General features: G+C 40.3%; 1 protein-coding gene across 3 annotated transcripts in view; it reads left to right on the forward strand.

Moving 5' to 3' along the window:
- Nsd2 (nuclear receptor binding SET domain protein 2) overlaps positions 1-15,656 on the forward strand; it is an 87,994-nt gene that overhangs the window by 27,501 nt on the left and 44,837 nt on the right. For all 3 annotated transcript variants that reach the window (XM_036201597.1, XM_036201598.1, XM_036201599.1), the window contains 2 exons: positions 7,315-7,481; positions 8,260-8,742. In XM_036201597.1, coding sequence (XP_036057490.1) covers positions 7,315-7,481; positions 8,260-8,742 — 650 coding nt within the window. The remainder of the gene's footprint in view (positions 1-7,314; positions 7,482-8,259; positions 8,743-15,656) is intronic.

Raw genomic sequence — 15,656 nt, forward strand, 5'->3', positions numbered from 1 at the left:
TACAGAATAAATATTAAAAAATTAATAGTTTTCTCCACTGGGATAATATATCTTCCATCTTCTATTTATAATTTCTGTCAGCTTCTACTTTACCTAGTTTGGGGCTTTTGTGTCCCACCAAGGTCTAAATCATAACCTCAAGCATGCTGATGCTTATCTTCTGTCCTTTGGAGTTCTGTGGTCTTTTGTCTATGTGACTTTCTCTGTGCTCTGTTCTTGTTTCTGTACATAGTTGGCCTTGCTTGCATTTAAGGCTTTTCTTCTTCCTCAGGTTTAGCTCTGAGGTGGTCTTGTGTCTTGTGGGATTGACTCTGACTGAGTACATAAAAGGCTACTCTCAGCTCAGTAGGCTCTACAGAATCTGGAGAATCTCTGGGCAAACCTCTCTAGTTTAGAGGGCCTGGGGTCACACTGTGGACTGTCTTGATGAGGTGATAAGAGAAGAAGGGAACATAGTGTTCAACTGGACTCCAGAATGTTTAGAGGGGACAGGCTCTTCTGGGTATATGTGTGGGCAGGGGTCAGTGAGGAACTTTTTCATACAGATTGTGATTCATGAGCATTAGATTGGTTGGCATAATAAGAAAAGATTACTAATCAGGGATGCTGGATAACTGGCTAATTATGTGATAAAATAGAATATTCGGGATGGTGCGATGGCTCAGCAGATAAAAAGTGCTTGATCAGTAATCTTGACTATCTGAGTTTGATTCCTGAAACTCAAGGTAGAACAATAACTCCTGTTATCCTGAAAGTTGTCTGTTGTTTGATCTCCAGCATGTGCGCACGTGCGCGCATGTACACACACACACACACACACACACATGCAAAGTAAAAAATTGAAAATATTTAGAGCAGAATATCAGAGTACTCACTTATGTCAAAATAAAATTCTTGGGTTGGGGATTTAGCTCAGTGGTAGAGCGCTTGCCTAGCAAGTGCAAAGCACTGGGTTCCATCCTCAGCTCAAAAAAAAAAAATTAAAATAAAATAAAATTCTTTGATAAAATATAAAATATTTACTTTTTTTTTTTTTTTGGTTTTTCGAGACAGGGTTTCCCTGTGTAGCTTTGTGCCTTTCCTGGAACTCACTTGGTAGCCTTGGCCTGGAACTCACAGAGATCCGCCTGGCTCCGCCTCCCGAGTGCTGGGATTAAAGGCGTGCGCCGCCGCCGCCGCCGCCGCCACCGCCGCAGCCGCCGCCACCGCCGCAGCCGCCGCCGTGCCGCCGCCACCGCCGCAGCCGCCGCCACTACCACCGCCACCCTGCTTGTTTCTTTGTTTTTTTTGAAACAGGATTTCTCTGTGTATTTCTAGCTGTTGTGGAACTCGCTCTGTAGATCTGGCCTCAAACTCAGAGATCTGCCTGCTTTTGCCTCCTGAATGGTGGGATTAAAGGCATGCACCACCACTGCCTGGCAAGATTTACTTTCTATTATTATTATTATTATTATTATTATTATTATTATTATCATTATTATTATTATTATTAGAGTTTCAAGACAGAGTTTGACTATGTGGCCCTGGCTGTCCTTGTCTCTGTAGACTAGGCTGGCCTTGAACTCAGACATCCACTGGCTTCTGCCTCCCAAGTGCTGGGATTAAAGGAATGCACCAAAACTGCCTGGCTACTTTTATTATCTTAATTATGTGTATGTGGTGTGTGTGTGTGTGTGTGTGTATCTTTGTGGTAGTATGTGCACATGAGTACAGGACCCTAGGAAGCCAGAGGCCTAGGATTCCCTTACAGGCAGTTGTTAGCCACTGTGTGGGTGCTAGGAATTGAATTTGGATCCTCTGGAAAGACAGCAAGCACTCTTAACTGCTGAGCCATCTCTTCAGATCCCAAATAAAATTCTTACAGGTTAAAGATACTCATAAAAAAAAGAAAAGAAAGATATGCATGTGATGAGGCACGCCTTTAATCCCAGTACTAAGAAGGCAGATCTTTATGAGTTTGAGGCCAGGCTGGTTTACAGAGCAAGTTCCAGGACATGCTCCAGAACTACACAGAAAAACCCTGTCTCGAAAAAAAGCAAAAAATAACAACAACAACAACAACAAAAATCCCAACAAAACAAAACAAAACAAAACAACAAGAAGCCAGGAAAGAACTCCAGAAATATAATACTTAAGCTTAGTGTGGTAGTTTATGCCTATAATTCTAGCACTGAGGAGGTGCTATAAAGAAAAAAGATTGTAAATTGAGGTCAGTCTAAGCAACATAGTGAGGTCCTGTCTAAAAGAAAAAAAAAGTATTTGGGCATGGTGCCACACACCTTTACTCCCAGCATTGAGGAAGCAGAGACAGTTAGATCTCTGTGAGCTTGAGGCTGACCAGGGCTACAGGGACCTTGACTCAACTTAAAAAGTAGGGGCTTGAGAGATGGATGGCTCAGCAGTTATGAGCACTGGTTGCCCTTCCAGAGGTCCTCAGTTCAATTCCCAGCACCTACATAGTGGCTCACAACTATAATTGTAGATAACTGTCTATATAACTCTATACAGAAGCCAGGTAGTGCTGGCACATGAGTTTAATTGCAGCACTCGGGAGGCAGAGGCAGATGTATTTCTGTGAGTTTGAGGTCAGCCAGCCTGGTCTATAAAAGTGAGTTCCAGGACAGCCAGATGTAGCAGGCTTTCTTGGACCATCAGCCTCCAAATCATGACACAGGAACTTAATTATTAATTATGAATGTTCGGCCTTAGTTTAGACTTGTTTCTAGCTTGCTTTTATTCATTCATTCATTATTTATTTTAAACTTAAATTAGCCCACTTCTTTCTATCTACGTGCTTCCCTGAGGCTTGTTCACCTCATCTATGTACTGTCTATTCTTCTTTCCTGTTTATTCTGTGGTTGACTGGCTGGTTCCTGGCTGCCAGACAAAGCAGCCTTACACTTAAGATACACAAATAAATCTTTAAAAAGTAACATTATTTTACAAACTTTGGGCCAAGCTATAGTAATCTGTTTTTGTTAACAGATATATCAAGATTATCCTTTCTGTGTTATTAACTGTTTTTATTTTTTTGACACAAAGTTTCTCTATATAGCTCTGGTTGGCCTGGATTTCTCCCAATAGACTGACCAGACTCACATCAAACATGCAGAGATAAACCTGAATCTGCATTCTGAGTACTGGGATTAAAGGTGTTTGCCATTACCCTTGGCTAGACATTTCTTTCTTCCTTAAAAAACAAAACAAAACTTTCAAGTTATGTGTATATGTTTATGTGTGTGTATGTGTGAGTGCAGGTTCCTGTGGAGACCAGATGCATCAGATCCTTCTAAGTTGGAGTTGCAGTTGGTTGTGAGCCATGCAGTATGGGTGCTGGGAGTAGTACTTGGCTCCCCTGGAAGAGCAGCAAGTACTCTTAACTACTGAGCCATCTTTCCAGCCTGACATTAACTATTTCTAAACATCATTTAAATTAATAGCAATTCATTATATACTGTATAAAGATTTTCTTCATTAAGAAACTATGACACATATCTATATTAACTTTCAATACTATGAAAAGATTAAAATATTGGCAAAATCACCAACTGCTTGGCGTTTCTTTGGTTCTTTTTTAAAGTTTCTTATTAGCTTAAAGTAATATTATACTCAATGGGATTCATTATGACATTTTTCATATATATGTATATATTTTGATTATACTCCAATTACTCTCACTTGCCTCCCTCTTACCCGTTTCTTCGTCCTAGCTGGCTTTCCTACTTTTATGTCTTTTTCTTTTCTTTTTTGAGGAAAACAAAAACAGTTAGTTTAATTAGCATTATTAATAAGAGGAGAGGTAAAGACTTACAGGAACATGGACATGCTTTTTTTTTTTTTTTTTTTTTTAAAGATTTATTTATCATGTATACAATGTTCTGCTTGCATATATGGCTGCAGGCCAGAAGGGGGCACCAGATCTCATTACAGATGGTTGTGAGCCACCCTGTGGTTGCTGGGTATTGAACTCACAACCTTTGGAAGAGCAGTCAGTACTCTTAACCGCTGAGCCATCTCTCCAGCCCAGAACATGGACATCTTAACATAGCTATATCGCTGTTCTTCAAGGCTTTTTCAGGTTTGCGTATTTCTAAACAAATTCTGAGTGATAAACATTTGTCTAGTTATGTTTAAGGCCCAGGATTTGATCCTCAGGACCTTATAGCAAAGCATGTATGTATGTGTGTATGTATGTAGATATGTGTTTGTATGTGTATATATCAACAAATAATGAAAAAGTTGCTAGGCATGGTGTCATACTCCTTTAATCCTAGCACCTGGAGACAGACAGATGAATCTCTATGAGTTCAAGGCCAGTCAAGTCTACATAATGAGACCTTTTCTCAAAAAAAGAACACAACAGAAAAATTAAAAGTACTCGTAAGGGTTGAGGATTTAGCTCAGTGGTACTTAAAAATTTGAGCGCAGGAGGGTGGTGGTGGAGGGGGCTGCCTGGAGAGATGGCTCAGTGGTTAAGAGTACCGACTGCTCTTCCAGAGGTCCTGAGTTCAATTCCCAGCAACCACATGGTGGCTCACAACCGCCTGTAATGAGATCTGGTGCCCTCTTCTGGCCTGCAAGGACACATGCAGACAGAACACTGTATGTATAATAAATAAAAAAAAAATCTTTAAAAAAAAATTTTGATCCCAGCACTTGGGAGGCAGAGCCAGATGAATCTCTGTGAGTTCAAGGCCAGCCTGGTTTACAAAGTGAGATCCAGGACAGGTTTCAAAGCTACACAGAGAAACCTTGTCTTGGGAAAAAAAAATTGTAACAAGGACTGGAGAGTTGGCTCAGAGGTTAAGAGCACTGGCTGCTGTTCCAGAGGACCCAGGACTCTCATGGCATCTCACAACTGTCTGTAACTCCAGTTCCAAGGGATCTGATGCCTTCACACAGATATACATGCATATAGAACACAGATGTACATAAAATACATTAAAACTTTTGTAATGGAAAATTGATAGTGAAGAGTTAACTTCTGCCTTCTCCTCTCCATCTGAGAGGTAATTTGTTTGTTTGTTTGTCTGTTTTTTTTTGTTTTTCAAGACAGGGTTTCTCTGTTTATCCCTGGCTGTCCTGAAACTCCCTCTGTATATGAGGCTGGTCTTAAACTCACAGAGATCCACCTGCCTCTGTCTCCCAAGTGCTGGGATTAAAGGTGTGTACCATTTTCTTTAAGTGTTGTATGAATATTTGCCTATGTGTATGTATGTGTACTAGTGCTGAAGGAGGCTAGGAAAAGGCACTAGATCTCCTGGAACTGGAATTATGAACAGTTAACAGTTACCTATGGGATTCTGAGGAACTGATCAGGCATGAGTCCTCTGTAAGAACAGCAAGTGTGCTGGGTGGTGGTTCAGAGGAGTTTGAGGCCAGCCTGGGCTATGGAGTGTGGTCCAGGAAAGACTCCAAAGCAACACAGAGAAAACCTGTCTCAAAAAACAAAAAACAACAACAAAAAAACCCAAAAACAAACAAACAAAAAAGAACAGCAAGTGCTCTTAACTACTGCGTCATCTCTCTGGCCTTAAGAATTTTTTTTGTTTTTAAGATTTTATTTATTGGAGCTGGAGAAGTGGCTCAGCCAGAGGACCTGGGTTCAGTTCCCAGTACCTACATGGCGGCTCACAACTATCTGTAACTCCAGTTCCAGGGGACCTGACACCCTCACACAGACATACAGGCAGGGAAAACACATAAAATAAAAAAATAAAATTTTTTTTAAAAGGAAAAAGATTTTATTTATTTATTATATATACAGTGTTCTGCCTGCATGTATGCTTGTGTGCCAGAAGAGGGCACTAGATCTCATTATAGATGATTGTGAGCCACCATGTGGGTGCTGGGAGTTGAGCTCAGGTCCTTTAGAAGAGCAGCCAGTGCTCTTAACCTCTGAGCCATCTCTCCAGCCCTTAAGATTTAAAAAAAAATATATTTTACTTCTTTTTATTTTATATGTATGAGTGTTTGTCTGAGTGTGTTTATGCACACATGTTGGAGGCCAGAAGAGGGCATTGGGTCCCCTGCAACTGGAGTTACAGATGGTTGTTAGATGCCATATAGATGTTAGGAATTGAACTCAGACATATGTGCAGGCAAAATACCTATACACATAAAATAATAAAAGTAAAAATTAGCCAAGCGTGGTGGCATACTTCTTTTATCACAGTACTCTCTAAGCAGAGGGTTCCCTTAGAGGGTTGGACTCACCTTGGGCCACTTTATTGGTGACATCTTCTTTTTTTGTACCCCAACCCCCCAGGGTTTTTCTGAGCGACAGCCCTAGCTGTTCTAGAACTTGCTCTGTAGACCAGGCTGGCCTCAAACTCACAGAGATCCACCTGCCTCTGCCTCCCGAGTGCTGGGATCAAAGGCCTGTGTCACCATTGCCTGGCAGTTGGAGGTATCTTTGAAAGGTTCAGTGAAGATGTTTTTCTTCTGGGTGCTTAGCTATCCAGGAAGTCTGCTTTTATTTCCATTAGGATAAGGATTAAAGATCTTTTTTATTCTTATTACTGAGATCTACTTTTTGCCTGGTTTACCTGTGTTCTACTTCAACCTCAGGAAATTCTGAAATTTTTTGGGATAGTAGTCTCTTTGCTCATCCCTCTGGCTGCATTAAGAAATGTTTCTCCCTGCAGCTAAGAGTGACAACAAGGAATATCTGAGGGGTTTGCTATGGTCTCAGCTGCTCTTCAGGTTGAGTACTCTTATTCTAAGCATTGGCCCATGGTGGCTAGAAGAGGGCGTCAGATCCCCTGGAATTGGGTTGGCCAGTCATCAATAGTAGCGATGGATGTGTTAGTGAGTCCAGCCCTGTGTATTGCCCTTTTAGTGCTGCTGTTTGCCTTTTGGAAAGCTCCCTTTTGCTGAGGTCTTGTCCTGTCTAAAATCTCTTTAAGAGGGTATTGAAAGGGGAAGTGGGAATGGAGGGGAGGGGATGGAGAGAAGGTGGGGGTGGGGGCGGGAGGGGGGAGGACAGGGGAACCCATGACTGATGTGTAAAATTAAAACACAAATATAATAAGAATAATAAAATTAAAAAAAAAAAAAAAAAAGAAGGGAAAATGAAGAAATGTTCTTATTTTAGTTCCGCGCCCCACCCCCCAACTGCTTTTGTACTTTCTCTGTTATCTCTGACTAGTGAATTTCCTCTTGGGCATGGAGTATATAGAGGATAAAAAGGTAAAATTTATGCTGAAATTAATAAGTGCAAACAGCACCAAGTAAAATAATTTCAAATTATTGGTAGATTTGTGCAATTTTATTCCAAATTCTAATGTTCATGGTTTTTATTTTTAAAATTAGGTCAGAAAAAAAGTGCACGCCAGTATCATGTACAGTTCTTTGGTGATGCCCCAGAAAGAGCTTGGATATTTGAGAAGAGCCTTGTTGCTTTTGAAGGAGAAGAACAATTTGAAAAATTATGCCAAGAAAGTGCCAAGCAGGCACCCACAAAAGCTGAGAAAATCAAGGTGATAGAAGTCCCTTTAATGTATTTTTAAACAAAAATTTTAATTCTTACTTAGTTTATTTTATTTTGACCTAATAGTTGCTTTAAGTGATTTCTTATGTTGGCCACTTACCTTATCTATCTATCTATCTGTCTGTCTGTCTATCTATCTATCTATCTATCTATCTATCTGCCTGCAGAGTCTTATTATGTAGCCCTGGCTTGCCTGAAACTGTATAGATTAGGATAACCTGGAATTCATAGAGATCTGCCTCTGTAGCCTTGGGATTAAAGATGTCAGTTACCAGCAGGGTGTGGTGATGCAAGTCTTTAATCCCAGCATTTTGGAGGCAGAGGTGGGAGGATCTTTTGTGTATTTGAGGCCAGCCTGGTCTACAAAGCAAGCTCTAGGATAGTCAAGGCTACAACAGAGGGGAAAAAAAAAAAAAAAAAAAGAGAGAGAGAGAGAGAGAAGAAAAAAAGATGTTGGTCACCATGCCAAGCCTAAATTTGTCATTTACTTTACCCAAGTATGTCATTTTTAGTTTACTCATTTGATGACTTACAAAAATAACTTATTTTCTGATTTTTATTGCTTTTTATAAATTATGTTAGGCAAAGAAAATAGAGTTGATTTCTAGTTTAAAGAAACAATAGTTGTTAGCTGAGTTATATCTAAAATTTTATTGGGTTTTATAGGTTGTCCTTATCTGATATTGTAAAAGTGCTTTTAATTGAGTTACCTTTTATATTATGTAATAAAATTCATAATGACTCGGTTTTTTTTTTTTTTTTTCCAGTTGTTAAAGCCTATTTCAGGGAGATTGAGAGCCCAGTGGGAAATGGGCATTGTTCAAGCAGAGGAAGCTGCTAGCATGTCGGTGGAGGATCGGAAAGCCAAATTCACCTTCCTCTATGTGGGGGACCAGCTACACCTCAACCCTCAAGTGGCTAAGGAGGCTGGCATTGTTACAGAACCTTTGGGAGAAATGGTAGACTCTTCAGGGGTCAGTGAAGAAGCTTCTGCAGACCCTGCATCTATGAAAGACGAGGATATTCCCATGAAGAGAAGGCGAAGAACCAAAAGGTCTAGTTCTGCTGAGAACCAAGAGAGTGACCTTAGCACAGAAAAGAGTGCCCCTCCAAAGATCGCAGAGGCTGAACCTAAGAGAGGAGTAGGATCTCCTCCTGGGAGGAAGAAATCCACAGCTTCTGCTCCACGGAGCAGGAAGGGAGACTCAGCATCCCAGTTTTTAGTCTTCTGTCAAAAACACAGGGATGAGGTAAGTACTCTGGTGGGTTCTGAGTTGTTTGTCATGCCACAGGATTTCCAAATTTGAGGAACGTTCCTTTATTGCAGAATCCTCTATGTCTTAGTACACTGCTTAAGCATTGTTTTTCTTGTCTGTTATGTTGGACAACAGCCATTTGCACTCCTGTTCTTCCAAAGCACCAGTGGGAAGTAGGAAGCAGGTGTCACTGGGTCATCCATCCTCTGCTGGAAACTGGCCTTACACCTTGACATCCAGCTCTTGATGAGCGTTTTCTCTTAACAAGCTATTATGAAGCATTCAATATGGGACATGCTCACTTATAAAATTGGTGCCTTTTTTTTTTAGCTGAGACCCGAACCCAGGGCCTTGCGCTTGCTAGGCGAGTGCTCTACCACTGAGCTAAATCCCCAACCTAATTGGTGCATTTGTTAGTACCAAGTATGTTGAAGATTTATTTCTATGATATTTAGAAGGATAGTAATATATAAATGAATAAAGTATTTAAATCTATTTTTTTTTAACAAAGTAGGATCAATAAATCTTACTTAAAATTTTAGGGAAAAATGAAGTCTTTTAACATTGAGTCTCTGGAAAAGGCTGATGTAACCCACAGAGAAAGACAAATTCTGAGCTAAGAAGGGGGTTGGAGACTGAGAACTTGAGTTATTACTATGTGGATCATGCCGTCTCTCTTTCTCTTCTTCTCTCCCTTGGACACACCTTTTTGTTGTTGTTATTTTGAGTTCAGCAAAAGCTCATGATTAAATCTTTTTTTTTTTTTTTGGAGCTGGGGATTGAACCCGGGCCTTGTGCTTGCCAGGCAAGCGCTCTGCCACTAAGCTAAATCCCCAACCCCTAAATCTATTTTTAAATAAAATATATCATCTTTTGGTGTCTATGTCTCATCTCCATTGTAAGGCAAAAATCTATTTTTAAATAAAATATATCATCTATTGGTGTCTATGTCTCATCTCCATTGTAAGGCACCAAGGCGCCTTACAGTCTGAGACTTGAAGCCCTTTCTGTTACAGTGTTCATTTTCATTTTACTTTCATGGAATTTTTTGTTTAGAATCCCGAATCTGTATTAAAGTTACCAGGAATAAGTAGTATTTGGGGGTTAGAGAGACTGCTCAGTAGTTAAGAGAACATAACTTCTTTCGTAGAGGCCCTGGATTCAGTTCGCAGCATCTACAGAGTAGCTAACAACTACCTGGAACTAGATCCAACATTCCCTTTTTGGCTTCTATGCGTACCAAGCACATATATGCTACACATACATACATGTAGGCAAACACTGATACATAATAAAATAAAATAAATATCTATTGAAAAAAAAAAACCAGAGAAATACTATCTGGACTAGTGCGATGGTGTGGTGTGTTTAGGTACTTTTCACCTAGCCTGATGACCCTAGTTTGATCCCTGGGACTCACATGGTAGAAGGAGAGAACCATCTCTATCAGGTTGTCCTCTGAATGCAACATGGCACACATATACAATAAATACCTAAGTGTAATTTTAAAATAAAAGAGAGCCAGATGGTGGTGGCGGATGCCTTTAATGCCAGCACTCGGGAGGCAGAGCCAGGCGGATCTCTGTGAGTTCGAGGCCAGCCTGGGCTACCAAGTGAGTTCCAGGAAAAGGTGCAAAACTACACAGAGAAACCCTGTCTCAAAAAACCAAAAAATAAAATAAAATAAAAGAGAGAGTAGGGCAGTGGTGTCACATGCCTTTAGTCTCAGCATTTGGGAGGCAGAGACAGATGAATCTCTGAGTGTGAGGCCAGCCTGGTCTACAGAGTGAATTCCAAACTGTACAGAGAAATCCCGTCTCAAAAAAATTAGAGAGAGGAAGAGGGAAGAAAGAAGAAAGAGAAAAAATGAAACATTTGCCGGGTGTGGTGGCACACACTTTTATTCCCAGAACTTGGGAGCAGAGGCAGGTGAATCTCTGAGTTTGAGGCTAGCCTGGTCTACAGAGTGAGTTTGCAAGACAGCCAGGGCTACACAGAGAAACCCTATCTTCAAAAACCAAAGGGAAAATTAAAATAATATCTCTTGCTCAAGTATTATTCATGAGTGTTTAACCAGCTCCTGTTTTGTGGCAGGCAGCATGGCCTAGTGCAGGATTATGAGGAATTTGAGGAGTTGGATAACTGAATGGTTATAAGGAAATCATGGGACATATAATTTTTATCCCTATATGGTAGCTTATGACTAGTGTCTTGAAGAAGAACCAGAACCAGTAAACCATGTTGGGCATGATGATACATAGCTGTAATTTCAGCACTATTTGGAGACTGAGGCAGGAGGATTGAGTTTGAGGCTAGCCTGAGCTACATAGGGAGAATTGCCCCCCCCCTCCCCAAAAAAAAAGACAAAAAGTAACCAGTAGCTTTTCTTTTTGGTAATGGAAGGTTTATTTAGTATTAGAAAATCTGTTGGACCTGGAGAGGTGGATCAGTGGTTGAGAGGCCGTACTACTCTTGCAGAGGGTTAGAGTTCTACCACCCATGTCAAGTGGCTCACAGCTGTTTGTAACTCTACCTCCAGGGGATCCAATGTATCTGGACTCCATAGTGCATGCGTGCGTGCGTACCTGGACACCAGGTATGCACATGGTGCACAGTCATATATACTGACAGAACACTAAAAAAATGAGTTAAAAATGGACAAACAGAAATCCTTGGTCTGTCTGGAAGAGAAGTTTGCCATCTCAGGAGAGGAAAGGATTACTTTTCTTTACTTGTTTTTTGGGACAGGGTTTCTCTGTAGCTTTGGAGGCTGTCCTGGAACTCACTATAGACCAGGCTGGCCTCAAACTCACAGAGATCCACCTGCCTCTGCCTCCCAAGTGCTGGGATTACAGCTGTGCGCCACCACCACCCGGCTACTTTTCTTTTTTAAAACATTTATGTGTCTGTGCACTACTTCTGTCCCTGCTGGGTATCACATTCCCTGGAATTGGAGTCACAGTCATTTCTCTGCTATCATGTGGGTGCTGGGAATTGAACGAGATCCTCTAGAAGAGTAGCCAGTACTCTTAACTGCTGAACCCTCAAGGAAAGAATATCTGAAATAAGCCAAACTGACTACAAATTTGTAAAGGAAGTTTTTTGGCTTTTGTTTTTTTTTAAATGGAGGGTTTTTTTGTTTGTTTGTTTTTTAATATGTGAAGAACACCAAACACAACTGAAATGACAAGATTTGTCAACAGACAATCTGAAGGGACAAAACATCAATTTACAAATGAGCCTTAGTTGTCAGATAAATACACTAAGATAGGTGTCGCTCAACCCCACACATAGACAGGGACTTACGAACTGAATTCACAATGGCATGTTATTTCATAGTCATCAGCTGAGCAACAGTGAACTTGGAGTTAGCTACTTGGGGCTTGAGAACAAGAGCAAGATAGCAATTTTTTTGGTTTTGTGTTTTGAGACAGGGTTTCTCCATGTAGTTTTTGGTGCCTGTCCTGGATCTCATTCTGTAGACCAGGCTGGCCTGGAACTCACAGAGATCCGCCTGGCTTTGCCTACTGAGTTCTGGGATTGAAGGCGTGTGCCACCACCACCTACCAGGCTTAAGATAGCAATTCTTGTTCAGTGCTTGTGGGGACTAATTTATCATACCTGTTTTAGAGAGACTAATTTATCATACCTGGTGTGCTTTGTTTCTGTTCTATAATTTCATCCCTAAGTATTTACTCCAAAATAATTTCACCCTTGCATTACACCAGAGGAAGGCACAACAATATTCAACTCTAAAATTGTCAGTGATAGTTGTGATCTGTTCCTATAGTGTATTACATATCAAAATGGATTTATTAGATGTTGAAGAAGAAAGCAAGCTGCTATGTAGATCCTGTTGCTTCTGTAAAGTCTGAAGAATACGGTATATGCACCATTTACTTACACCTCAGTATCTACCTGTGTTCATCCAAAAAGAGTAAGTGGTCCGCTGAGAAGGTGTGTGCCTCTACCCAGGTTCCAAGTATGCCCAGAGGTGTGTTAACACTTAGTAGGGAACCATGGTTAACCATTGGATTTTTTATGGTACAAAGTACTTAGTAGTATATGGTAAATTTCCATGGCAAAACTTCTGTGGGGAGGGTATAATAATAAGTGGATACTATCAGTATTTGACACCTTGGCTGGAACATAATTGGTGAGGAACTGTATGCTCTTATACTTTGTAAATTGGGCAGGTCTGTTCCAAATAGGAACTCTAGCTAGTCATATTCCAGATTGCTCTAGGCTTTTTCTTTGGTATCTTAACAGAAAAGTAGGTGCTTGAGAATCTAGACTACTGCCCAGAGACCTCCTCCACTCTTTTTTCTTTCTGGGACTCAGGTTAATTTCAGTTAACCCTTGTAGTGCTAAGAATTGTAACTGAAAGCCTAGATAGGTATGATGAGAACAATGTGGACCAAGATGAAGATGCAGAGAGTTCACTTATATACTCATCAGTCCTGCTCCACTCAAGCCTTGAGCTGTGACTGTGAGGCCCACCAGTGCCATTATGTTGACTTCAGATGCTGTTCAGAAAAGGATGGCAATGTTCATAGTATTATGTTGTTCATCCCCTTTCTCTGTGTAGTCCTGTCTGTCCTAGAACTTTCTATGTAGACTGCTCTGGCCTTGAATGCACAGAGATCTACCTTTCTTTGCCTCAGTGCTGGAATCTGGGATTAAATGTATGTACCACCATGCCCAGTTAAGGCTATTTTTTTTGTTTTGTTTTGTTGTTGATGATGCTTCTATTTGGTTTTAAAATTTGTATGTATGTGTATATGTGCCTGTGCCCTCAGGTTAGAGAGGCACCAGATCATTGGAGCTGGAATTATAGGCAGTTGTAAGCTGCCTCGTGTTGGTGCTGGGAATTGAACTTGGGTCCTCTGCAAGAAAATAGGTGTTAATGTTTGTAATTGCTTAGATGTTTAGGATCTCATCACTTTTGCCCAGTTTTTAGACTTTGCCATGGTTAGACTTCAGAAATAAGAGTACATCCCTGTGTTGCTGTCACTTATCATTCATGTGCTGGGATATTAAGTACAGTTGCCTTTTTGTCATGAGTGGGATGTTTAAACTGTAGTAGAATTTCAGTTCTGCCTCTTAAGATGTATGGAAATATTTAGAACTTGGCTCATTTTTCAGTTATTGTTAGATATTAACCCCCTGAGTTCTAAGCATTTATTTTTATCTTTATTTCTTTATTTTTAAAAGATTTATTTATTTATTATGTATACAGTGTTCTGCTTGCATGTATGACTGCAGGTCAGAAGAGGGCACCAGATCTCATTACAGATGGTTGTGAGCCTCCATGTGGTTGCTGGGAATTGAACTCAGGACCTCTGGAAGAGCAGTCAGTGCTCTTAAGCTCTAAGCCATCTCTCCAGCCCCTTATTTTTATTTTTTTAATCTATTTTTATTTTATGTACATTGGTATTTTGTCATGGTTGTTGAGTCTCTTGGAATTGGAGTTACAAGCTGCCATGTGGGTTCTGGGAATTGAACCTGGAGCCTCTGGAAGAGCTCTTAACCATTGAGCTATTTTCTCTAGTCCCTCTACGCATTTAATATTGAACTTTATATATATATATATATATATATATATATATATATATATATATATAAAGCACTCTACCACTGAGCTAAATCCCCAACCCTTGAACTTTTAATAAGAATATGGCTCTCAGGATTAGTCTCAGATCACAACGTGTTCAGGGCTGGAATTGCTTATTTACAAAGTTATCTGACAGGGCCTTGCAGGAGATGCTTGCAAATACAGAAGATATGAAAGGCAGTAGCAGATGGAAGGGTTGGAAACAGTAACAACATAAAAACCTGGGTCATAGTTACACTCTTTGGATTTTAGTGCTGTCTTGAGTCCACTGTCCATAGATTCTTCTCTATGTGATGCTTACAAGAATTTCACCTTTTGAAATGAATTGAATCTGGGTATTTTGACAGTACACTTACTAGACATAAAGTCCTATGCTTCATATTCAAAAGTTTTTATTAAAAAAGCTTTTAGGCTTGTAAGTTCAATAATTTACAACTCTCCACACAAAACTCTACTTGTATATGTCACACACAAAAAAGAAAAATTATACTGAAGTTACCCTTGACTGTACATGTTCACTGTATCTTGTATCACTCAAAGTTCAGGCATTCTAGAGAGAAAGGGTTTTTCTCTTACTCTGGAGGTCTGCTGTGCCAAGATAGTTCTGAGAGTCCTCACATAGTCGTACATCATCAACTACAGTAAAATGCCAAAATTCAGCGACATATTCCAGCTACGGGATATCAAGTGGTCATTTTGAAGCTTGACCTTTTGTTTTATTATGATTTCAGATCTCTGAGAGGATGTTTAGGTATCTCTGCTGTTCATTTTTCCTATAAAACAAGACAAAGTACTCTGCTTCCTGCCCGTCTTCATTGCATCCTAGACTTCGCTGTCTTTGCTCCTTGAGTTTCTTACTGGCGTATGCTAGTCATGGGAAAATCAGCAACAATTTCGTGCCTATACCAAAGATCTAAATCTGATCCTCAGTGTCGGTTAATGCCAGTACTTCTACTTGATAAGGGAATTTTGGAAGCCAGTCACAGAATTTGAAAATAAACTCTTGTAGATGTAACCGGCTTGTTAAATAAGAAACACAGAACCAGTTGCAGAGTTAAAAACCACTAGGTCAGAGCAAGATCGGAAAACCTTACCCTTCACTACTTCTCCTCTCCGCAAGAGAGCTACCTCTGTGTGTCCTGTCTTTTTATAGACTTTCTGTTCTGTTTTCTCATTGGTTGTAAACCCAGCCACATGACCTCCTCGTCACTGCCTGTCTGTACAGATCTCCAGGTCCTCTATGGTTGAGATTAAAGGCGTGTGTCTGCCATGCTGGCTGTGTCCTTGAACACAC

Source organism: Onychomys torridus, chromosome 10, assembly GCF_903995425.1.
Source record: "Onychomys torridus chromosome 10, mOncTor1.1, whole genome shotgun sequence".
NCBI classification, from domain to species: Eukaryota; Metazoa; Chordata; class Mammalia; order Rodentia; family Cricetidae; genus Onychomys; species Onychomys torridus.